General features: G+C 40.9%; 1 protein-coding gene across 1 annotated transcript in view; it reads right to left on the reverse strand.

The window, feature by feature from the left end:
- Positions 1-25,103, reverse strand: part of MYH9 (myosin heavy chain 9) — a 72,622-nt gene that overhangs the window by 12,905 nt on the left and 34,614 nt on the right. The window contains exons 6-25 of the mRNA XM_054196044.1: positions 21,408-21,500; positions 20,650-20,713; positions 20,001-20,099; positions 18,955-19,098; positions 16,589-16,684; positions 15,402-15,520; positions 14,158-14,310; positions 12,148-12,321; positions 11,198-11,371; positions 10,531-10,645; positions 7,938-8,131; positions 7,491-7,612; positions 7,059-7,128; positions 5,951-6,111; positions 4,320-4,428; positions 3,218-3,349; positions 2,363-2,569; positions 1,726-1,863; positions 1,099-1,222; positions 128-299 (exon numbers count right to left, since the gene is read on the reverse strand). Coding sequence (XP_054052019.1) covers positions 128-299; positions 1,099-1,222; positions 1,726-1,863; positions 2,363-2,569; positions 3,218-3,349; positions 4,320-4,428; positions 5,951-6,111; positions 7,059-7,128; positions 7,491-7,612; positions 7,938-8,131; positions 10,531-10,645; positions 11,198-11,371; positions 12,148-12,321; positions 14,158-14,310; positions 15,402-15,520; positions 16,589-16,684; positions 18,955-19,098; positions 20,001-20,099; positions 20,650-20,713; positions 21,408-21,500 — 2,660 coding nt within the window. The remainder of the gene's footprint in view (positions 1-127; positions 300-1,098; positions 1,223-1,725; positions 1,864-2,362; positions 2,570-3,217; positions 3,350-4,319; positions 4,429-5,950; positions 6,112-7,058; positions 7,129-7,490; positions 7,613-7,937; positions 8,132-10,530; positions 10,646-11,197; positions 11,372-12,147; positions 12,322-14,157; positions 14,311-15,401; positions 15,521-16,588; positions 16,685-18,954; positions 19,099-20,000; positions 20,100-20,649; positions 20,714-21,407; positions 21,501-25,103) is intronic.

A 25,103-nucleotide genomic window follows, 5' to 3' on the forward strand; every position in this document is an offset into this window, starting at 1 on the left:
ATCTTAACAGTCCACAGGCTGGAATACAACAGCCATAGAAACCATTCAGTCCCTATTCCAAAGTGACACGAGACAAGAAATACTTTCCAACCTGGTAGTCCCTGAACACCACAGGTCAGGTTCTCACCTAGCTAAGGCTGCCTGCAGCTCCTCTTCCTTCTTGGCCAGCTGCATTTTGAGTTCTGCAATCTGAGCCTGCAGCTCAGCAATCTGGTCATGCAGATCACTGGAGTCTCCTTCAAGCTTTCGACGAGTCTTTTCCAATTCTTGCCTCTGCTTTTCTTCACGTCGCAGACGTTCTGATGGAGATGAGGATACATTAAGTTACATGGATGAGACATACTCAGAGAATGTTGTACAAGCAGAGAAAACAAAGCTATTTAAGCAACAGTTTCTTTCCTAATAATACAATTGTCCAAACTGTAACTGGAGTGCATTATTCTGTCAGGACTTATACGTGCAACTGCCCCCATATTTTGCCCTCAAAACATATCTGGGCAATTTCCCTTTCCCTCATCTTACAGCCAAACCTCCTTCCCCTCTTTCACTGTAATAAACAATGCCAGCACAACGCCAGTCTCTCCCAACACCCACACCACACAGACATAAGCACTCATTAAGTGATGCTGAACACAAGGTCTGCTCTCCCTTTACTGAAGCTAAATAAGCTGGCTCCTGCTGTGTTAACCCAGGCAGTCTCCAGATGAAGTGCCTCTAGCCTGAACGCTGAAGAACTTGTGCAAACAGGGTATCAGAAAGAGCACTAACCCTGACAGATTGGTGCTGCTGGAAGTAGAAAAGTGAAGACACTTCCACAGCAGGAGAAGAAAGAGAACCAGCCTCTCTTCTCCATTGGCCTGCTGCACTGGAGAGGATTTTTATTTAGATCAAGGGCTCAGCTGACAAGGCACATAACCTTCAGCCAGCAACTGAACAGCTCTATCAAACCGATCAATAGCACACACACTATAGACTAATTTTTAACCCCTCAGAAACTGGAGAGGACTAAATTTTAACACGAAACCACCGAAAACTAAACAGGCAAATCCTTTGCAGAATCCGCCTTAAAAAAAAAAAAACAAACAAAACTAAAACCACCTTCGAGGTCTGTGATCATGGCCTCATGCTTATTCTTGAGTTTGGCTAAACTCTTAGATTTCTCCTCTTCCTCTGTCAGGTTTGTTGTAAATTCAGACATTCTGTCTTCCAACAGTTTCTTTTCCTGCAGAATTGAGAAGGCAGTGTCAAAGTAGTTGCTGGAATTACAGGAACTTTTTCCCCAGAGTTGACTGTCCTTAAAGATGTCACTGTCACAAGTGCCTACTCCTGCTACAAGGAAACTTGAAATGAAAGAAATCCCTTCTGGATTACAAATAGTATTCAAATAAATGAGTACTTAAAGATTTGTATTTGATAGCCCTTTCAAAGCTGAAAGGGAAGTCTGTTTATGAAATAACTTGATACTGTTTGGCATAACAATGTATCAGAAAACGTTTGCTCGTGGATCGTTACTTAGTCAAGGCTATTTAAATGTCATGCAATACTGACTTGTAAAGAATACAGGCAGGCAGCTAATTTCAAAAATTCAGGTCAGACTTGTCAAAGACAAGACTGAATTAATTCATAAGTTTCCTGGTAATATGGGAAAGGTCAACCTTTGGTGGGTGGCTCCAGGAGAAACACCTGTGCATCTTTAGATTGCATAAAAAGTTGCAGGAGTCTTACCTTAGCCAATTTGAGATTTTGATCTTCCAGAACCATCACATCTTCTTCCAGTTTCTTCAATTTGGCTTCTGTGGTCACTTTTTCTAGCTGCAACTTCTGCCTTGCACTTTCCTCTTCTTCAAGCTGCTCCTCTAGTTCCTTCACAACACCCACAGAAAAGCAAGGCATTTGTCAGTGCTGCTCACTAACCAATGTAAATATACTAGAACATAGAAGGTTTCTTTACCTTTCTTTCAAGGTATTGTTAGTACTTTCCAGAAGTGACATCTCTGCCATGACTTAATGCAACATACTGCATTCTACAAACAAGTTTTTGTAGCAGAACTATGCTATTTTGCAGAGAAGAATGCTACCATTGCTAAAACACCTGGCTTAAGCAAAGACTTGTCTAACTATTTGACAAGTGGCCATCACTTTCATCTTCAAGAATGGAACAGCTCATTCCAGATGACTGACTGAATGCCTCAGGCTCAGCACCAGAATCGCTGTGTTCTATTGCTATTTCCACAGATAGATTTTTCTACACTGTCTTTTCTTTGTTCTTTCTCTCCTGCTTCCCCACAAGCTGAGGCAAAAGAACCACACTAACCCTTACTATCCTCTTTACTGACAAGAGACGGCATTCCTAAGGTATTACCTGGATGTTCTGCTGCATTTTCTTCTTTTCAGCCTGCAGATGTTGACACCGTTCCTCCTCTTCCTCCACCCTTGCTTCCAGGTCATGACATATCTCCTCCAGCTCTTGTTTCTTGGCTGTCAGGCGGGCTCTTATCTCCTCAGCTTCAGCACAGAGCTCAGTTTCTGCTTGCAACTGTTCCTGCAGCTGCATCTTCTCTGCCATTAGCTACATTGGACACAAAGCAAGAAATAAGACAAGCTCCCATCTACCAAAGCACTTAGCAATCTGTGTTAAGTGATCCTGTGTTCCACAGTTACAGTCTTCATCATTGCAGCAGTCTCCAGCTGCTAATCAAAACCTAAATATCAAAGCATAGTTTTAAAGTGTTTCTTCTCCTTCACAAACTGTGCACTGCAACCACCTATTATGTCAGCCTTAACAAATTTCTCAAGACCACATCCATTTGAAATAAGGAGATTGTCTAGTTTTTTCCTTGGAAAAGTAACACAAATAATTATCTGCCCTACAGAAAAGCAATCCTGCTGCCACCTTCTGTGTTCCAAACAAGAAGGATTCCATTAATGAAGAGGCTGAATTCAACCAGCTTGCTATAATACTCAGCCAAAGGAGACTTTTCTTCACAGAACAGCTATAGAAGGGCAATAGGTGGTCACTGTACAAAATGACCTGCTAGAGGAACTGAGCTGGGAAGAAGGGCAAAGGAAATTGAACAAGATGGCAGCCAAGTCACGTATTTCAACAAGGTGGAATCCTGCAGCTTTTCCATCAGACCAAGAAAGCAAAGGAGGAGTTCTCAAGCAGTTGGCCAGGTAGAGAGAGAATGACTTTTACACATGAGATTTGCAAACTCACTTGGGCCTGGAAGGTCTCCATCTCACTCAGTCTGTTTTCTGCAGCTAGCTGCTTCTCCTTGACCTTTATTAGTTCTTCTTCTTTGGCCATCATCTCCTCTTCCTGTCTGCTTACTTGCAGAAGGGGCTTCACCTGAAAAGGAAACCAAAGGAATGAGACATGTATAAGGAACAAGGAAAACACGAAGAAATGCTCTTGGACTTGATAAGCACTGAATAAAACAATATTTTAGATAACTACCGTATTTGAAGGAATGACCATTTGTTTTGTTGTGAACACCAGGAAGATCATAAAGGACTAGATACCACCTACCCTACCAATAAACCACTTTCTGCCTACCCATCTTTTATTCCAGGATGGGATGCATCAGGAAAGGGCTGGGTAAATTCCAGACCCTCAAGGGCTAAGTAGTAATAGCAGGAGAATAAAAAAGTTGCCATACAGTGGGGAAATTCATAGGTAGGTCAACGTAAACAAAATCAAACAACACCCATCTCTGTGCTCCCCTGTCAAAAACCCTTAGAAGTCATTTAATAGGAAAGAGAAGAAAAGGTTAAACTCTGCTTTCGACTCTTATTTAGCTGCAAAGTCTCACGGATAAAAAGCAAGAAATCCCGTGCATTTAGAAAAGAGAGCATGTCTTCATGTGTTCATTGTCTTTATAAAGGTAAAATATCTACAAGTCTAACATCAAGATCAGATCTCAGTGCTTTTCCTTTGCTCTTACCATCCTGGAAAAAAAAGATGGCAAGCTATCCCCGTATTAACATTTTTTGTCTAGCTAAATTGACTAGCCACGCAGTAAGTGACTCTTTGAAGTACCATACCACCAAAGCAAGTGATCCTCTTACTCTTCTTAGGCATAAAGCATTAAAAGATTATTTCTGCTTTTCCACATTATTACTTGCATATAGCTTTGCACTTGGTTTATGCAGGCATACTGCATAGCTATAAAATGTGCTATGATATTCTCTGCCTAAATGAATCAAGGTGCAGTTGCAAGCCAGCCCAATTGTAACGGAAGTAGGTTTTGTGCCCTGGTTCAACCTGAGAAGCTGAAATTGCAACCAAACTGTCAAAATTGCAAAGGGAAAAACATTACCTTGGTGAACAATCTCCACCATTGCCAGTTCCGCAGTTTCAAATAGGCAGCACAGTTCCTCTGAAGCACTTTCATGGCTGTCAATTGCTGCTGGCGCTTGGCAAAGGCTCTGCAAGGTAAGTGGAGGTCAGACAAGGGAACCACCACAGCATGCAATTCTCTCCACCAAGGCTTTCCTAGATACCTCTACATTTTTACTTCAGAAGGTTCTCTCCTGAAAACCCAGCAAAATTTCCAGTTAACTTCCTCTATCTTTTAAAGGTTTTGTTTTGTTTTTTTCCTCAGGTAAGAGGGGTTATCCTTTCCTTTATTCAATTTCCTATTTAATAGAGTTCTTCCCTGATGTCTTCTAATCTGAAAAGCCTCACTATTTTCAATTCAAAAAAGGGAGATCTGAAACAGAGGTGTGTTTTCCTGTCAAGCTGACAGATACTACTGTTGTTTTTAGAACTGTATCATTTGCAGTCGTACCAAATAGCTCAAGAGAAATCCTACACCTTCTGCATCAGTACTGTACTAAGAGCTTTTCATTTTCACATTTGCAGTTTGCAGCTCTTCTGTCAAAAACTTTGCTTCCTGTATAGTATTTCCTATAGAGAGGAACAGACTTTACTGCTCTGGTAGTATGTGGGATATCAGCACACTGAGTTTCTTGCAGGTGCCAAAAGCCTGGCATTACAGAGATCAGAAAACCCTAAAACAACCATCAACTGTTACATACAATAAATAAATCATGGCCTTTCTGATAAAAAAGTAATTTTTAGTCAGCTTTTTTTGAAGATAAACTTGTACCTGAATGGGAGAAATACGCATGTTTATAGAATCATAGAATCATTCAGGTTGGAAAAGATCCTTGGGATCATCGAGTCCAACCATCAACTCCACTCTACAAAGTTCTCCCTTACACCATATCCCTTAACACCTCATCTAAACGAGTCTTAAACACATTCAGGGATGGTGACTCCACCACCTCCCTGGGCAGCCTATTCCAGTGTCTAACCACTCTTTCTGTGAAGAATTTTTTCCTAATGTCCAGCCTAAACCGACCCTGCTGCAGCTTGAACCCATTCCCTCTTGTTCTATCGCTAAGGACCTGTGAGAAGAGACCAGCACCAACCTCTCTACAATGTCCTTTCAAGTAGTCATAGAGAGTGATGAGGTCTCCCCTCAGCCTCCTCTTCCTCAAACTAAACAGTCCCAGCTCCCTCAATCGTTCCTCATGAGATTTATTCTGCAGGCCCTTCACCAGCGTCATTGCCCTCCTCTGCACTCGCTCCAGCACCTTGATATCTCTCTCACATTGAGGTGCCCAGAACTGGACACAATACTCAAGGTGTGGCCTCACCAGTGCTGAGTACAGGGAGACAATCACCTCCCTACTTCTGCTGGTCACACTATTTCTAATACAAGCCAGGATGACATTGGCTTCCTTGGCCACCTGGGCACACTGCTGGCTCATGTTCAGATGCTTGTCAATTAGAACCCCCAGGTCCTTTTCTGCCAGGCAGCTCTCCAGACACACTTCCCCAAGCCTGTAGCGATGCATGGGGTTGTTGTGGCCCAAGTGCAGGACCCGGCACTTGGCCTTGTTGAAGCACATTATGATGTACTTTACAAAATATGGTCCTTACTTTCTGGCCAGGTAGCCTCTGCAGCATGCTTGGAAGCCAATAATGACATCTGTGATCTTCAGGTCTCTCTCTTCTTCAAGATGAGCAAGGACTCCAGCTCTGAAAAACACTTTGCTCTGTCCAATTCGATAAAGGTTGGAATCCAGCTCCAATGCTTTGATCTGAAATGAGAGAGAGAAGAATTCATCTCCTGCAAAGACTGCTTCATGTGAAACATCACAAAACATATTTGTGTCTCATAGCTGTAAGAGCCACTTCCCTACAACTGAGCCACTCAGGCCAACCGAAGTTGCTAGCTCCCAATAAAATCCTGTCCCAGTTAGAGGAGTTGGAGCTCAGCCAAGAACAGCATGAAATGGAGGTAACCAGAGACAGAAAATACGATAGAAAGCATTGTTTAACAACACCACATCAAGTACCCAAAACTACAAGGACATTGTGAGGAACATATGCCTAGTGCCAAGAGCCCTCTTCCTTTCCTAAAGGAAACACATCTGTTGATCCTTCCTGTTTATTTTTTCCCAGTCCTAATTGTGTTCAGAAAAAGGCACCCCAACCAACTTTGTCCTCCTTTAAAGGATTTACTGTCAACTCTTATACTAGGTTAAGAGAAATAAGGTACACTCCTTTAAGACAAAAAAAGGAATCCCTTACAGCCAAATTCAATTCAGTCTCCCCTTGTCTTCAAGCTACAGAGCCAAAGCTTTCCCTTTGAAGCAGAAATTAATTGGAGCCTTCACTGAAAGCATTTGTCTTCAGTGGGCCATTACAAAAACTTTGTTGAAGCTCATACTTTAAGCATGTGCTAAAGATAACATTAATGCTTCTAAGCATTTTGATTCCATGAATACTGCTGGCATATCAAAGTGTATGCATCTGTGGAAAAAAAGATCCTCTTTGCCTAGGATTATTGAACCTCATGCTAGTCAAAAGCCTCCATCTGTGAAGCCAAGAGACAGCTTTCTGCACCCTCCTTCTCTCAGTCAAAACATTTTACTTTGGAATTTTGGTCTGTGAGTACAAGATGTATTTAACATGCACAACTCGTATTTCCATACCACACCCATGAAGTTTATTTTATTCAAGTGGAGTTTCTAGGATGTCTTACCATCAGCACACAAGCCTGCTTTCCATCCATAAATCCTTTGGGAATTGCGTTTGGAGTTAAGATTTCATATCTGAAAAGGAGAAAGCACTAGACTAGTTACACAAGAATATTTGAAAACAACAACAAAAATCAGTAATGCATTCCTATGGCATCATGAGTTGGACATCTTATGGTCTTGCTAGAAGAAAAAAATTGCATCTTTATACAACAGAATATGAAGCAGCAGTCCTAGATGGGGTCCTCTACACCTCACCTTAACTACTCGCTTACTAGAGAAGTCTTTGCGCCAGGGAGTACCAAGGGACAGATGTTCTCTGTTGCTGCCTTTGAAAACAGTGGCAATCTAGTTGCAATAAAATACTTCAATTTTTGCACTTATGTCTTAACTTTGCCAGGGTAAAGACTGCTTCAGATTCTTTTCTAGGCCCTTACCTTTGTCTGAATTCCTGGAACACAACTCTGTTGGGGAAACCTTGACGACAAATACGGATTCCCTCTAGCACTCCATTACAGCGAAGCTGGTCGAGGACCAAGTGGGGATCTAGTTTTCCAGCCTAGTGAGGAAAAAGCATATTTTATAATACCACAAAGCTTTTGTAAAAGAGGCTTACCCCCTTGCCTCCCCCTCTGTTTTGTAAAGCAGCCAGTTCTCTCTTTTCCAGTTAGAAGCAATTGAAAATGCAATTTAAGAATGGCAAAGATCAGTCTCTAAATTTGTGGTAAGTATACAGTTATTTAGGATGACCATAGAAAGATACCCTGAGAAAGCAGGACCTCTTTATGATCTCTGCAAAACCTGACAAAAGATAGCAATCCAGCCACATGACCCCAGAAGCCCATGTAAGACTGCATGGGCTGTACTGTTATAACTGTCCTTACCTTTTTCTCATGGTTGGGGATAATACAACGGACGAAGTTGGGGTTGGTGTTCCTCAGGGTAGCCATCAGTTTAGCCAGCTGTTCTTTATAGAGCTGTCCCACTGTTCGGAACATACCCTTCCTGGTTTTAAAGGCCCCTGGCAATGCTGTGTCTGACATACCAGCTACCTGATCCAGCCCAACAATGCGGTCAACTAGAGAAAGCGTAAGAGAGAATGTTAAAATTCTGCCACAAACAAAGGAAGCATTGTAACGTACAAAGAACATCTGGGTAGAACGGGATAAATGAGAGGAGCTGCAGGATCCTTTTTGCTTCATCTCTACACAGATGTCGACTCCTGTAGAGAATTTGTGCAGGGATAGGAGCAGGAAGGAAAGAAAAGCAACAGCTCACTACAGGAAGTTTGAGTGATGGAGTCAAACTTACTCCCAAACATATTCTACTGATGCTCTGTATGACAGCTCTGAAACAGCAATCTAGAAGTGAGTTTCAGATGCTTCTACTTGCTTAGGTTACAATGAAAAACAACAAAACAAGAGTTCTAGCTGCTAGCCCAGCAGAGTCAACTATTAGTTAACTCTGACCCAGAAGGCACCACAGTTAGAGGAAAAAGTCTAGCTTCATTCTTGCATTACAGGCAGAACTGCCGTGACCGGTGATCAGAAAAGCCATATCTACTTGTAAACTGAGCAAACATGGTAAAAGGCATGGTAAAAGGCATGACAGAAACCAAACCTCAAGATACCACTATTTGAATTATTTTTAGAGTACAAGTATTCTATGACAGAGACATGAACAATACCACTTGGAGAAAGTCAGAACTCCCTGCCCCAACAGTTTCTCCACTATGCCACAGTGACATCCAAGCACTGACGAAGCTATCACCTTGACGGGTAGACTCCACAGATCCTTTTTTTCAATAGAAGCCAGCTAGATCTGAGAGTAGCAGGGGCAAGAAGAAACTAAAGCATTATTTTTTCCCCATTGCTCTTCTACATGGAGATAAAAATTCACCCACGCAACCAAAACCAACTGTATCACTATAAATTTCTAACACCCCCAGTAAATTTTTATTAAGGGCTTCAAGCTACTACTTCACTTTATCTTTAGTGGTTGGCTGATGCCTACACTCAGGCTGCCAGTCTTCATTTCAGAAATTACATCAACTTGTACTCAACTGGCTTCGGATTAAAAAAAAACCAACCAAACAAAACCAAACCAAATTGTTAAGAGAAACCCCTACAAAATAAGAAACAAGAAAGGATACTCTGATTTACAGATAATAATAGTTCAGAACTGCTCACTTCTAGAGTGGCTGTTAGAATAGGGTCAAGGTTGTCTTATCAGAAAGAAAAGAAGGTTATGTTACTAGATGACATCACAGGGAAATCCACAGAAGAGTGTCCCAGATTGCGGCTGGAACAATCCTCTTAAAAATCTTGAGCCCTACAATCTACATCAAGATAGCAAAAAGGACAGTCCCTTGCAACAGAAGATCCAGCTAAGAACAATAACTGAGAACTGATCAGCTGTGGTTCAGTTGACATTTCAAGTCCAAAAGGAGTGTCACACAGCAAAGGCCTTGTTAGGCACAAGTTGCTGATGGCCATTTTTCATGCAGTACGTGTTCCTTTGCCAAACTAACTTTCTTTTAAATGATCATCAGTTGAAGTCAAATCCCAATGCTAGAATCAATGTTAAACTGGATTTCAGTTTAAACACAGTCTCGGAAATCTTCCAAATCTTGCAAGAAATAGACTTGCTAACTCTATGTTCAAACAGTTGACAGGGATTTGCTTTTAGCTGTTCCTATGCAAGTCTTGCAAGAGCAACCTTTAGCACCTGAATACGTCCATATTTTTTCTTGTATCCACTTGCAAGGTGAGAGTCTTGCTTTTGTTTTAAAGTCCGTGAGGAGCTACTAGCACAAAGCAGAGGAAATGAACAAGAAAGACAAGCAGGTATGGCAAAGGGACAAAGAGAAGTTAACGGAAGCATTTCTTGCATGGCTCTAGGATGCATTACACACATGACACGACAGCTGGGTTTCTCAAGTCACCTGGTTCTAGATGAAGAATAGGAAAGTGTTGATAGAAATAGGCTCTCTGAACGTTCTGCATCTCTGCAACAGACAGAGACGTCAAAGAAAACCCACCACAGAAAGTGACAGCAACAGTAAGACTCAAAAGCAGATAAACCCAGAGAAGATAGAGTAAAATACTGAACAACACCGCAAAAAGAACACACTAGTTGCAGGACTGAAAACATAGATTCAACCTCATTTTGCAGCTATGCAAGCTGCTGGGACATAATGGTGCATTCGTATTTTCTCCTGGCATTCTTGGTTGAGAAACAATTGCTATATAGGCAGCAAGATTAACATAAGTTGATGCAAGTGAAACTTTCTCTTGAGTTACAGTGGACTTTTAATGCAATACCATGATCTAAGCAAAGGATGTTCCAGATAATGCTCATCTTGGTGGCTTAGTCTTCAGGGAAAAAAGCAACACAGCTCTTCAGACTTTTGATGATTAAACAATGTCTTCCACATAAAACAAGAGAAAATAAGTGAGATTAAGTTTAATTACATACCATCTTTCCACAGCTCAGACACAAACTTATCCGATGACTGGTGGAGAAGAGTAGCAATGTTATCGTTCAGCGGATCCATGTTCTTCATCAGCCATTCATCTGCTTTATAATCCACCTGGAGAAGACAAACACGTCAAGAAACTTGGGGGGGATTTTCTGCAGCACAAGATGCAACAAGATCCTGCAGTCTATAAAAGTAGCACTGAGGTTTGCACAATCAACAACAGATTACCTAATCATTCTTGGATTTGCCATCTAAGCAAGCATACCTATAAACTTCAAACCCTAATGCGCAGCAGAATGTTCTGTTCTGTCAGTAAAGGGAATGAATTTGCAATGTTAGTTTGCACCACCCAGACCGTGGCACAAAAAACAACTGCATCATTTCTGCTGATGAAGTCCCGAATGCAAGGTTTCTGAGAAGTACCTCCAATCTCACCAAGTCACAGTCTGACATGTCTTCAACTATATATATATATAATTGACTTGCAGGCAAATCCCCTTAGGCCCTGTAAGGTCCACAGCAATGGAACAACTTCATGAAATCTTCCACTGGTTTCCCATAGGCAGCCATTTTGGTAAGTAGCCTTTTCTAAGAAGCAGTGGTTATGCATTAGAAAATACAGCAGACATTCCAGTGTTCACATTTTAGCTATTAATTCTTTACCTTGCCAGCATAATGTATGATACAGAAGTCAGCTTTGTCTTTCAGCTGTTTTGGCTTCTGAAATTTCGGGTGGGTGCCTTGTTCTTGTACAACTTTTTCCACAAAGCTTTTGTCTGTTGCTTTTGGGAACCAGCACTCTTCATCCAGCAGGGCCAGTATACCAGGAGGCCCAGCCTTAAAGATGGGAAACATCAAAACATCATTAAATACATGACTACACCAATAATTAACACCTTTAGATGGCTAGGAAAAAAAAAAAGGGTACCTAAGCCTGATCCCCATCACATTCACTGTTGTGTGGTATCAGTTCAACTACTTCAATAATAATAGAAATTGTTAACAGTTCTTCAAAATCCTCATCTGAATTCTGAACATTTTTATGAGACAGTCTCTTCCATGACATTTGTCTAGGTTGTTTTATGTGGAAAAAAATAAATATTGAACACTATCGCACTGTTCTCCAAATATCCAGGTGCCTAAATGCAGAAGACCATAGCACAACATTTGAGAAACTCGTCCTTACTATTGGAACATCTACTAGAAATTTAAAGATTTCCGAGTTTCATTAGACCAGAATAAAAGCAACAAAGATTCACAGCTTCTCATCACACTTATAGTTAAGTAAGGAAATTCACACTACTTATGGTACAGCACACATACATCTAGCACCATGCAGATCTACACAAATGAAGACAACTTTCTGAGAAGAAAAAGTGGCTGACTAGATCTATTTTCACACAATATTTCCTACGAAACTAACAGATTTACTGGCGACATACTTTCAGACAAAGACGAAACTGTTTACTTGTGCTTCTAAGTATACCACAGTGTCAGTAGAGGACTACAAAAGCAAGAGAGCTAGTGTGCAGTCTAAAGGTAAAGGTTATGCACTCAATGACAAAATTAGTGCAGCCATTTCTGGCTGCTCGACATTTGAACAACAAGCTTACCGGCTTCTCTATGAGGTCAATGCACGGCTGCAGATCCAGGCCAAAGTCAATGAAATTCCACTCTATGCCCTCCCTCTGGTACTCCTCTTGCTCCAAAATGAACATGGTGTGGTTAAAGAGCTGCTGCAACTTTTCATTTGTGTAGTTAATACACAACTGCTCAAAGGAGTTCAGCTAATGAAGAAAAAGGTAGAAACACGTTTGAACAGTTGCTTTTGAAAACACACCTACTATTCTCTTAGCGCAAAAGCTCACATTTATATTTCAGGAATTTAAGCTAGTGTTCTGTGTGGGGTGGACAGCCCTTTGTCAATAACCCCATTTGCTTATGAACTGCCTTTCCTGTAACGTGCCACTGCATCACTGCTGCAATACCTAGGGATTTTCATACACACTGTTCCTGAGACTTTGCCAAAGAACGTTTAAGTTGTAAACAGCAGAAGAATTACTGCAGCTAGTTAACCCAGGAACAGAAAAGATTCTGGTTTTCTCACAAACTCAGAGCTGGCAGTTCCTCTTCACAGGAAGAAGAAGCAACAGAAGCTTGAAGACTAATTCCTAAAAGTATGTGGACTGGAAAGTCCCCTCTTAATCCTCATATATAAAATCAGAGCAAAAGTGAGTGAAATTTCTTCAACACCTCCAGATTTCTTCAAACCGTAAGGACAAGGTTAATAACCAAGGGTGCATTTTCATGTTAGACCACACTAAATATAATGCAGCTGCTGAAGAGAACTGTCCTGTTTTACTTCCTCCATGTTTCCTAACCATGTATTTCCACTCCCCTCATTTTCATGAGATCCAGCAACCATGAAACCAAAGGTAGACTTGGTCAGAGGAGGGGGGGAGGTGGGAGAGTGGGAATAAAAATGAAAATCAACTTTTCTGTGGCTTAGTTTTCCATTTCATGAATAAGTTTGTCCAATTCACTCCGCAGCTGCACATGAGCTAGATCCAGCATAACACAGGTTGACAGGAGCTGCCTGCCTGGGATAACGGGGATGGCAGGATAGTTCTTTTCTGATGGCAGCCTGTGGTTACTTCAGACTAAGTATAATGCAAAGCCACGCTCTAAAATTGTCATTTCATAGACATAATGCTTTGGCCTAACAGTTCACTGCCACCTATAGCGGAAGCTCCCACTTCCCCTCTTTTCCATCTCTCCCTCAACTTTTTTTCAGCTCTTCCTCTCCTACATTTATCTTGCATCAGTTTTTATGCTCAGATTCCCCTTTGCAGACTGATTCAATTATAGAACACCCTAAGAAAATATTTTCTGCAGTGCTAGAGGTGAACGGTGCAAGCAGTTGCAGCTAGGTGCAGCAAAGGGGAAAAGGAGCAAGTTCACCTCTTTTCTGCATCAAGGAGCTGTTAAATCAGTTTAGCTGTATGTGAAACCACGCTTCTGATCCCCAATTTTCAAGCTTCTTGCAGAAGGGAGCATACAAAGGTCAGAATATATGTTGGCACTGATTTGGTCTACCGTGTCTTTGTCTTTTCCAAAAGTTATCAGGAAGCAGAGGAAACTACTTCTGACAATTTTCAATGATGCCAACAGGTTTCAGTGGACCATCCTTTAAATGTTTTGGTACAGATTAACGGGAGATAAAATTTTAAGTTAGGTGGTGTTCCATAACTCTACGTGACATTTTTAAAGACTTTTTTGCAGGTTAGCAAACTCTTAAGCTGTGAGCTATAAACAAACAAGAAAACTTGGAACTGTGAAATTAAAATAATTCTGATGAACGTGCCTGAAAGGATGCAAGTAGCAGAATACATAGCAATGAGATAAAACATTTGCAGAATACATAAAATACTAAAGAATGAACCACTTAGGTTATTTAATAACGTATCTGACAGTTCACATCAGCAGTGATCTTGAATAACAAATGTGGAATACACATCCTTTCCAAAAGTGTATTATTCTTGTCCAGTTTTAAAGTGATTTCCTTTAGTGGTCTTTGCTCCATGGTAAACTGTGCTGAGTGCAAGGACCTGACTTCTTCTTACCTCAAAAATCTCAAAGCCAGCAATGTCAAGGATTCCAATGAAGGACGCACCCTGTCGCTTGGTCTTATCCAGTGCCTTGTTGATACGCATAACCAGCCACCGGAACATACGTTCATAAGTGGCTTTAGCCAGTGCTTCAATGGCAAAGTCAGCCTAAATAGAAAAAAGACAAAGATCAGGAGTTGTATTACAATCCAAAGGAAGGCATAGATTACACAGTTTCAGTATCTAATGGCCAACTGTAGTCTGAGATTTTTCTCTCCACCACCAAACTCGTTGAACAAGGCTCGCTTGAAAGGTTATTCCCAATAAAAAGCAGATGGCACAGCGATACTCCATAAACGAGAAAGAATAATTTGCCTTACTAAATTAGTGTGTAAAAGCCAAATTTCAGGATCCTGCCTGTTGGAGAAACCAATGTCTGGTATTCAAGAAGGAAAAGTATGCCCAGCTATCTCTAAAGACTATAGTAACGTAGCATGTTTCATAGGCCCAAAGAAAACCATTTAAAGTCTTTTGTAATTTAGGACTTGTGAAGCCAAATCCCCTCCCGCCACTGTCCTACCTGTGACTGACACAAAAATACTACGCATAGTAAGAAATTAAATATCAAAATGGAAAGGCAGCCTGTGACTATTTCTAGACTTCACTCTCTCCCCAATCCCTTTCATGTTATGGGGGCATGTTTATTTACACTGAGAATAAGGATGTGTTCATAAAGAAGCCCTGCAGTGAGTAAACACAGGAGCTTTGCTCCATTCCGGAGGCCACTAGCTCCTAGGGTCAGGTTTCATTTACAGCACAACTCAATTCAAGAATGTTACAAAATTTACAATCGGTTTTAAGGGCGTGCAGCAAATTCTTCCACCATAGTAGCTGACCTACTCAAAATCAGTGCTTTCCAAATTACAGCGACTTGAAAGTGTCATCCTTGCATACAGCAATGAAGGAACTTACTCCCTTGGGACAGACAGTCACCAAAATTAGAGGAGTTGCATTCTCTCTTTTTTTTTTTCCCCCGATGACAAAACGTGCTGCATGGGCAGGGTGATTTCTATCCTTATACAGATCAGATGAGCAAATACTAGGAACAATATGTATGCTACATTATTCAAGTATGGTTGCCACACATCGCAGCCATAAAGATGCTTATTAAACGCTACAGAAACCTCTAGCATATTTGTTAGCTTTGCGGCAGCAAGATTAAAGACTAAAGTACTCATTGATTTTTAGAGAATGCATACCTGCTCTTTAGTCTGAGCTTTCTGGACATAATCTCGCCCAACTTTGATGCGAGGAGTCAGGATACCTCTAGTGAAATCAGTCACATTGATACCCAAAAGGTGAGACACTTTCTGAGCAGCTAAAGACGGTAAGAGGAAACAACAAAGAGATTAATGTTCTTTTGTTTTTCTCACAGAAAGCAAGAGAAAAAGAAAAACATTCCTGCAACTGCCTTCCCAAGACAAAAAAACCTGAAATGAAGAACTGGTTAATGAGACAAAGAAAGTTATCTTCAAAACCGAAAAATCCCCAGAAAATTCAGGCAACCCATACTACAGGTTACTGAGTTTCTCCAGAAGTCACAAGAGTAAACTTGAAGCAACACTCTCATACCGCTAAATCATAAGATGGAAGCTTTAGAAAATTCATAGTCTGTAATAAATTTAAAGATGCGTCAAGTAACAGACTTCTTAATCTAGCTAAACGTTCTGCCTTCGTCTACTGATTAGTCTTTGAGGTAACTCTGTATTTCAGATTCAAGATCCAAAAGCCAAATGGTTTACTCTCCTCCCCAAAATGCTGTTTAGAGCATATTTTCCATAATAATAATAGCCAACAATATAAACACTTAAAGATAAATTAGCAACCTCTCATATTTCTGCAGTACATCTATAATGAAAGTCTATGAGCTAAGTCTTCCAACAGATAGCCTTCTATCATGGTACTGTTTACACACGCAACAATAAGCAGCGCAATTAAAATACGTACAGGTACTTTATATCTACCACAGAACCATCCACCTTACTCCTACAGTTACAAATCTACCTACAAAGTCAGTAAAGAACACTCCTTAAAGTCTGATAATATAGGTTTATAGCAATCATTCCTAGCTTGGTTAAAATACACACACGCTACGTATTCCAGTAGAGTAATTCTTTTCATCTGGTCATCACGTGTACTTCCTGCCTAGCCCTGTCACAAGAACAGTGCCACATTCCTGCCCATGGGTGGCTGCAAACCCACGCCTGGCAAAACTGTGTGTATTTGTAAGAATGAGCATGTCAGCTCCTTTGACAAATAATTCACCTTAGAGAAAAACAGGACTCCAGCATTCTCTACATACTGCAATACATTCTTCTACTTGCAAGAACTTCCTGTAGGCTTTTTTCTGCATTTTTCTTTGGGGTGGGAAGAGGAGATTGGTTACCTGTATTGTCTGGCATAGAGGCTTGGTCTGTATTACGCTCCTTCTTGAAGACTATGTTGCCAAGTTGAAGAACACCTGAGATAACCTTCAGCAGACCTTTTAAAGTAATAATAATAGCTTAGTGTCAGACACTACCAAAAGCCCCAATATGACCCAGTTACCTTTCCCGACATGGTTAAGAGGCCCTTCTCAACATCCCATACATCTTTCTGGAATTTGGCAAAAAACACCACAGATAATTCCTCTACATGATTCCCATTCAGGACATAGGACTTCCCCTGTCCCTCCTATGCAAGACTATGCAGCCTGGAAATTCACCCATTCTCAAAATCACTATGGTAAAGTGGGAGACAGGTTTGAGGGTAATGTGCCATCCTACATCATCTATACTTTTTTCATAAAATGTTTGTTCTCTGTTAGAGGACCAAATTTCACTATTTTCCTCAATGACTACTGTTAAACAGGAAAGAGACAGTTATTAAGAGTACAAACCAATTAAGAGAAGGAAGATTTTGTTCCTCTAACCACGTGTCACTTTCAGCTCCCTGACCAAGGTCTGTAGTCCATACAGACATAAATTCTAATGTATGAAGGGCAGCAGGATGTGGGTGAAAGTGGCTGTACCATAATTATTACTAATTACATGCTGAAGCACCCCACCCATTGCTAATGATATAGTCATACTCTTCAAATGGTGCAAGTCACAAAAGCAGCATCAGATGCTAGAACAGGAGACATTTTTCAATGCCATAGCATCAATCCAATTTTCATCATCTATCAATCAAAGCTTATTGCATAACAGCTTCTAGTTGCCTTGAGCAAAGTAAACTGCCAGTCACTTGCAAAGGGGATCTTGTACCAAAGATTCTTCTGTCCCCTAATTTCTACTTGTTACAGAAACATTTGTTTTAAAACAATATCCTTTTGATAGCAGAGCGAACAAAGGCTCTATATATGCTACACCAGGACTAACAGAAAAGAAACATATACGTTCCTAGCGGCATGTTATGAAATACAGTGGTTTGACAGTTGAATCTAGAGTCCTGACACTTGGACAGACAGCTTATTTTGATGTCTCATAAGTGAGAATAGTTAGTGTTTATACTTTACATCAAAACTAAATAAGCCTACCATCCAGCCAGCTACTGTATGTACTATTCTTCTAAGATTTGTGTAAGGATCACAAATGTACCTCTCAATATGAAGAGCAAGTGCGAAACACTAAAGCTATCTTTGCCGTAGTGGCTGTAACCAATAGCTCATCTATCTGACAGCAAAGACATGCCCTAGTGCATACATTGAAAACTCCAAGTCAAAAAACTGGGCATAGCAGGACATCCTGACAATAAATTAGGCTGCCAGTTCTTTTATTCAGTTTAGGCAAATTTCCCTTCACCTTCATACAGCAGTTTCAGTCTCGGATGATTCAGGATATCAAGAAGTGTATTAAACTGCGGGTAACGACAGTGTGGATTTACAGCACGCTGGACTGTTAAGAGCGATAGTTAAGGCACTGGTACATACTCCCTACAGCCACAAGAGCTGCAGCCTCCAGCAGAGGAGGTGGTGACCTCAAACCACCACAGATGCTTGCTTCAGTGTAGAGAAAACACAGTCCTAGCTTCAGAAGCCCTTATACATTTAGACACTGAGATTTTGCAGAACACTGGATCCCAAACAGCAAGGCAGATCATGAATGAGACAGCACAGAGCTCTGGTGAATAGATATCACTGCAGTTTGTGTTAGCTGTGTGCAATTCTAGCTTCGCTGTCATGGTACTGTGCTCCCAGAATCAGACAATATTAATTTCTGATCAGCAGTTCAGTGTTAAGCTGGAAAGAAAGGCACTACGGCCAGGCTATTCTCAAAGTACTAATCCAGCAGTGGTTGGATTAGATAGTTTAAAGCCACTGCTTAGGGATAGAGGGAGCACACAGGCCATGCATTGCAGAAGCGAATGAGGGGATTCTTGTATCTTGGATGTGTTATTTATAAACTGGATATACAGCCCTCAGATTGGGAACAAAAACAGCAAGCAACAGCGTGTTTTTGTTAGCTGCTTGTCTTCTAACCTTAACTGTATAAACTGAAACTGTGCTGCTAGATCCTGATGTGGGTCACTCCAAAGACACTGAAGTTTGTTACTTGTCCAGTGTTCGCCTGGGGGGCGTGAAGGAGGGGGGCAGGTGGGGGTGGACATCAGACAAAACAAAACCAACAAAAAACCCAAACAAACAATCAAAGAACCCCAGAAAAAAAAAACAAAACAAAACAAAAAAACCCAACAAACCCACAACTCAAGAGAGATATGATCTGTTCCCTCTTTCATTTCCTTGCATTTTCAAGACCTTCACAGGATTCATACCTATCTGCTCCTCATCTGGGATGCCCATGATCTTCATTGCCTCCATGGTCTCCTGAAACATATCTTTGTCTTGCTGACCCGGGATTGTAACATGCCCATTGGAAAGGAAGCGATATTTGTTGTAAGGCTCCAGCAGCAGATCAGCTTAGGAAAGAATTGAGAGAGAAGTTACTATGCCTTCCCCCTGCTCTTCCCTACCCCCCCCCCTTTTTTTTTTTTTTTTGAATAGACAGCAAGCTACTACTGAGATCAAATTTCTGACTTGCATGTGCTAGCAGGTGCTGGATGCACCTGGGATTAAGCCCAGTTTTACTGCAGACTAAACATTTAACGTATTTTAGATAAAACTGGAGTTTTTCTGCCTTATTTCTTTCTATTCCCTCTTCTGGACTACTCCGTTAAAGCAGTGTCAATCATCATTATGCCCTAAATCCATAAAAAGCAGGGATTAACTTGAAAGTAAATTTGCCTTTAATTTCAGACACCTCATTTGTTTCAAGTCAGGTGAAAGAAAGTTAATATATAGCTCCTGAAACAGTAGCAAATATGAGGACAGTCCTCTCCTGTCGTTCCTTCAGGTCAATTTGCAGCTATTGCACAACATAGACCCTGATTACTAGGCTGAGCTAGGCGCACTAGGATCCTAGACTTAAAGAGCTGCTTAGGTGCCAGTAGCTTTGCTCCATTCTGTTAAATGCTGAGCACATCACAGTAGGACCATTCCTGCACTAGAAGAGTTTACATCATGCCAGAGGAGACTAAACAGGGGACAGCGATTTAGATAAGGAAGGGCGTAGAGTCATTGCTGGCAAGGAGACAAGTGCAGGAAGGAACGAGAGAAGCAAGTTTTCAGGAACTGAGAAGTGTGCAGGGGGAGGGCAGCGGAATGTATGAGTGTACGAAAGAAGTGGAGGAGGGGTGACCATATCTAACAGGCAGAGCCCAGAAACTATGAAGGAACCAGTCCTAGCCCACAAGTGTTTTGGACCCTCTGTCATTGTGATGAGGGAATACCATGACTACAAAAAAAAAAAAATCATACTTACTCTTCAAATGCTCGCCTGCCCCAGATAGCAGGTAGTAAAAGATGTGGAAGGTTCTTTCCTCTTTAGCTTGACGAATTGCACGTGACTTCTCCAGCAGATCTTCAGAGAGTCAAGGCATATGGCAGGACGTACAAATCACTTCCTATTTTGTGGCAGGAGAAAAACCTCATACTACCTGATGTTCTCCTCATGCCAACTAACAGTGGTATTGATTTAGCAATCATTATCAGTCAACAACCCAATGAGTTTCTGGTGTCAGTTCTGACAGCCTCTGAATGATGGCTATGATAAGAGAGACTTAACTGATAAAATAAATAGCAGAAAAACAGCGGCCATCCATCCCTACTTGCCTTGGACAGAAGTGAGAATGGCTTATGAAATTCCAAAGCTATTTATCTTACCACAGTTTATCCTTCCATTTCAGCTTCCTAAGATTAAAATTCACTCATTCAGAAAAAGATTTCCACCACGATCAAAAAGGTCACAAAATACTATATGAAGAAACAGACTACAACAGTAATCTCGCTAGCATAAACTTAGAGTGCTTCATACCACTTTCTGACAAAGTGAGTTGTGAAGAAACTGCTAGGTAGGATTATTGCCACCTCTGTAGCCTTTAACTTCTTTCAAGTGGTTACAGAAAGGATACAGGTCTCGATATTGGCTCCAACAATGTAGCCGTTGACATCAAAATTGATTCTGATGAACTTGCCCTAAGAGGAAGATAATAGTTTTAAAATTAGTAGTTATTCTATCTGGCAACAGCAGCAAACACAGAAAAGGTAAACCTTCTCTTTTAAATCCATGAAAGGAAATTCAGAACAGGTCAGGCAGGTTCTAGGCAAAACAGAAGGTCAGCCATAGGCAATGCCTGCTGATCACAACAGCAATTTAACAAACAAGATACCGAACACTTTCAGACATTTCTGACATTCAGACAGTTTACAATTCAAATTCATTCTGTTTCAGCCTAGATTTCCCACAATCAGAGTCCTTTCAGTCTCACGTGCTATATGATCTGGACAGTTCTGCCTCCCTCAATGTTAGCTTCGACCATTTTCATTTAGTTCCAGCTCCCTCATCTGCCTCTCAGATACTCTCCATTGCTCTCCAGAGCAAGCAGAACAAAGATCAGTATTTGCTCTCCAAGATAAAACTGACCGCAGTGAACTTACAATAAAAATTGGCATAGATGATCCTAGCACAGGGTCAGGTTCCTTCATTCCAGAGACCTATCAGGTCTGTTCTAGATAATTCACTGAATTAAATTCACATCCCAGATTAATTTGAGGGAAGTCACTCACAGACAGTTGTCCTATCCCTAACAGCAGTTTACCCAAAACCAAACCAAGTCTTCCCTCCAGAAAGTGTAGAATACTGGAACTCACGCTGGCTAGTAATACTCACAAATCTTGAGGAGTTGTCATTCTTTACTGTCTTGGCATTTCCAAAGGCCTCCAGGATGGGATTAGCCTGGAGCAGCTGTCTCTCCAGTTCTCCCTACAGAGAAATCAGAAATTAATAAAGCACGTAGTGGTTTACTGCATTAACTTTGGGTCAAACCAGCGCTGAAGTTTCAATTCACACTAGCTTGGCATCTGTTGCGGAGAAGCCATATTAAACCTTAGGAGATGATCCCTTAAACTTTCAAAGGAGACTCATTAGTTACCTGGGTAAAACAGAAACATTCATAAATATGCTGCCTTATTCCCTTCCTCAGCGCAAGGGCATCCCAGTGCTGTCTTTCTGTTAACAAGAAAGCCACTTGGCTATAACATCCCACAGACTTCCCAGGATCAAAGTGAAACACCACACCATCCAAGATCAGGCCCTCATCCCAGAAGTGTTTTGCCATCTAGGCTGGAATTCTGGTAGCAGTAGGTTAAGAAGCTAGTCTGAAAAGGTCTAATGTTTTAAAAAATAAAAACAAAACAAAAAGCTTGCACTAAGAGTCTACATCTTCCAAAATACAAACAAGCAAAAACCTCCTTTGTAAGGAGGCACACAAAAAAAGAGAATTAGTGGTATCCCACAAACTGCATGATCGCTTGCATTCTGTTGCCATATTCGCACACTCCTCCCCTCAAGGAACACAAAACGCTGGAGCTGTAGAAAAAGAAAATTCAGAACCTTTATCCCTGCCAAGTACTAGACCATTGGAGCATATGCACCTTTCCCTGCAGGCTCTAGATATATCCCTGGCTGTTTTTAAAAATTACTTGTTCTCTGTGCTAAAAGCATGGCGTTCTATATATTTCAAGATTACCTAAAAAGCTTCTAGAGACAGAAAATGACAGTTTAGATTAATGTTTCTCTTTTTAGCAGTTATCAGTAAGTACTCAAAACTTCCTGTGCATAACGGATGGAAATGAAGTTTGATTCACAAGAACTGGAATTTATGGGCAAATTATTTAAGGGTATTTCTAAAGGAAAATTGTTCCCATTCATTCTCAAAGGGCATTATAAAACAGATTAGTCCTTACACAGTCTCTCTAAAAATACATGCAATAAAAAAAAAAGAGGAAGATAAATGAAAAACTATACAAAGCGCTACAAGTCTTTATTTCTTACTTCCACAATCACCTCACTTCATGCTTGCAAAGTTCAAGGTCAAACAAGACCCTCAGTCCCTGCAGAAGTGCACATATACAGAAGGGACAGCTGCTGCAAACGCTTTAATTCACTGTCAAGTATATATAACAAGGGGGTTATGCCTGGGATGGGTACCTGAGCTGGGACATCTGCTCTCTCACAACAGAGCCAGCGTGTAGCTTTGTAAGGAGAAAACCTTGAAACTAGGGTTCAGTCCTTGTAACTGTGTGGCAGTCACACATCACACCCCCCCATTCTTGCATATGTACTGAAGTCAGAACACTCTTCCCTCACCCAATTCCTCCTCCCCATCCTGCAGTGAAGTCCTAGATCTTTGTCTGCGACTGCAATCGGCTACTACGCGAGTGAGAGATGCCAGCGACATAGCACTTCAACCCAGCTATGGAACAAGGAGGGAAGAGATTAAAAAAAAGCCCATTTTTTCCTCTAAACAGAAGTCAGGCTTTGACATCCTATCTATTTTAATTATTTTGCTAAAAATAAAACCAAGGTCACACCTAGCTACACAAAGATCAAAAGTTTATAGAAATCCATACTACAGACCCTCCTGTTATTTAGTACCTCAGGAAGAAAGTGTCGCTAGTGTCAAGGAGGTGCTGGTAAACTGTAGTTTAGAGGCAATTAGGTCTCTTGAACCACCAAGGTAGCAATATGCATAGAGAACGACAGCTCAGCAACACAGCAATTTAGAGCTCGGGGGAAAGGAAAATGCTAAAGAGTGAGGTGGTCAAGTCAGTTAGCTCTCATGACTTGCCTTAGCACCACGATACAGTGGAAGGAGCAAGTTCCCAGCATGCCATGGCAACGGCACATAAGATTAAGTGGCTGCAATTACTGCGATATATCCATTCCTCACTGGCACACACTGTACACTGTGTAAAAAGACAATCCTTTTATCTTTAAAATTTTACAGAAGATTTTGGGTGGGGTTTGTTGGGTTTTTTTACCTTAAATTTTGACACTCACCTTTCATTGAAGGAAGAGACTTCTATTATTATTACACAATGGGTAATTTTGCAAAGTAAAAACACTGCACCACAGAGCTGTCCATAACAAGCTTTCTAGAAATTCTAAGGTTCCTATCATTAAGACACTGCCAATTTTCTGACACCTGTAACTGCTCTTCTTTGACCTGAAACAAATTTATTTAATACTTGGCATGCATTTGAAGTATGTACAATATTCCTCATGAAAACAGAAACTGTAACAGCCACTGGATGTTAGCCTGTGGTTGGGGAGCACACACTCTTCAGTACACTTTCCTTCTACTGCTCTGAATTTACACCACCAATTTAAAGCAACTAAAATCCCTGACATCTATCTTGTACTCTGAATTTTTTGCATCTCACACATTTTGGAATGATTTCTACACAAAGCAGAAGTTTTGCCGGCCATTTATTCTTCAGTAAATACGGAAAAAGGCACCTAGAACTCACAGCTAGCTTTAACAGCATGCAATTTAAAAAACTAGAAGATTGGTGAGGGTGTTTGGGTTCTTTTGTTGTTTTGGCTTTTACACTCCAGGGATTTGCTTTGGTCTTCTTTTTTGCAGATGTGCGAGAGATTCTCAAATAACTGAGTCCCAACAACAGTGGGTTGGATGGGGAAAGGAGAAAGATCATCAATAACCTAACCTTCATTACAAACATTTAAGCATTAGCAACTATTACCCATTAATTTCTGATTAGCTGCGAAGATTCTCATCTTGAAAAAAACACTACATGATTTAAAAAGTCAGTAGAGAAGCAGAGAACATGGGAAAACACCAAGCTCAACTTTCATAAATAAAGTTTCATCAAATGATAAAAAGTGTTTATATAATTAGATTCAGTAGTCCCCCAAAGCAGCCCTAATGTGCTTAGTAGTCACACCATGCAGCTAGAAGCTATTTAGCTGAAGATACTAACGCACAGGGATTGGTGGAAGCTGCCACTACCTCCAAACCAAACTAGAGTTGAAGAATATGCTTTATAAATCCGATTTTGCTCTGATACATGGAAAAACAGGGATTTACATCCAAAACTTCTAATAGGAGACAGTCAAGAAACTTTTCTGGTAGATAGAGCACCGCTGCTTTCTACATTATCATTGGTTAAGTTCTGTGCCTAGCCTTGCAGCGTAAAGGTTCGACACTATCACATTCAACCCTAAAGAATAAATCTGCTGTAACCAGTATACCTGAGATCCTCAAAAAAATTAACATATTCATCTTCATAAACCCTTATAATCTGGTGCCAAGTTTAAGATTTGTAAAGAATTGTTGCATAGAGCACTCATTTCCAATTAACATTCGAAGACTCCAGTTCTAAATGCGCTCTGGTAAGGCTAGTGCTACTGTTTAGTCACAAAACTGGAGCAAAACCTGAGCTCCAGGACTTTTCAGAAGAATCAAAACTTGGGGCAGGGGGAGGCGGGGGGAAGGAGGAAAACGCCAACCAACAACCATCAAACTTGGGCAAATCACCAACCAGCCCAACTTAGTACTGGTTT

Source organism: Rissa tridactyla, chromosome 1, assembly GCF_028500815.1.
Source record: "Rissa tridactyla isolate bRisTri1 chromosome 1, bRisTri1.patW.cur.20221130, whole genome shotgun sequence".
Lineage (NCBI taxonomy): Eukaryota > Metazoa > Chordata > Aves > Charadriiformes > Laridae > Rissa > Rissa tridactyla.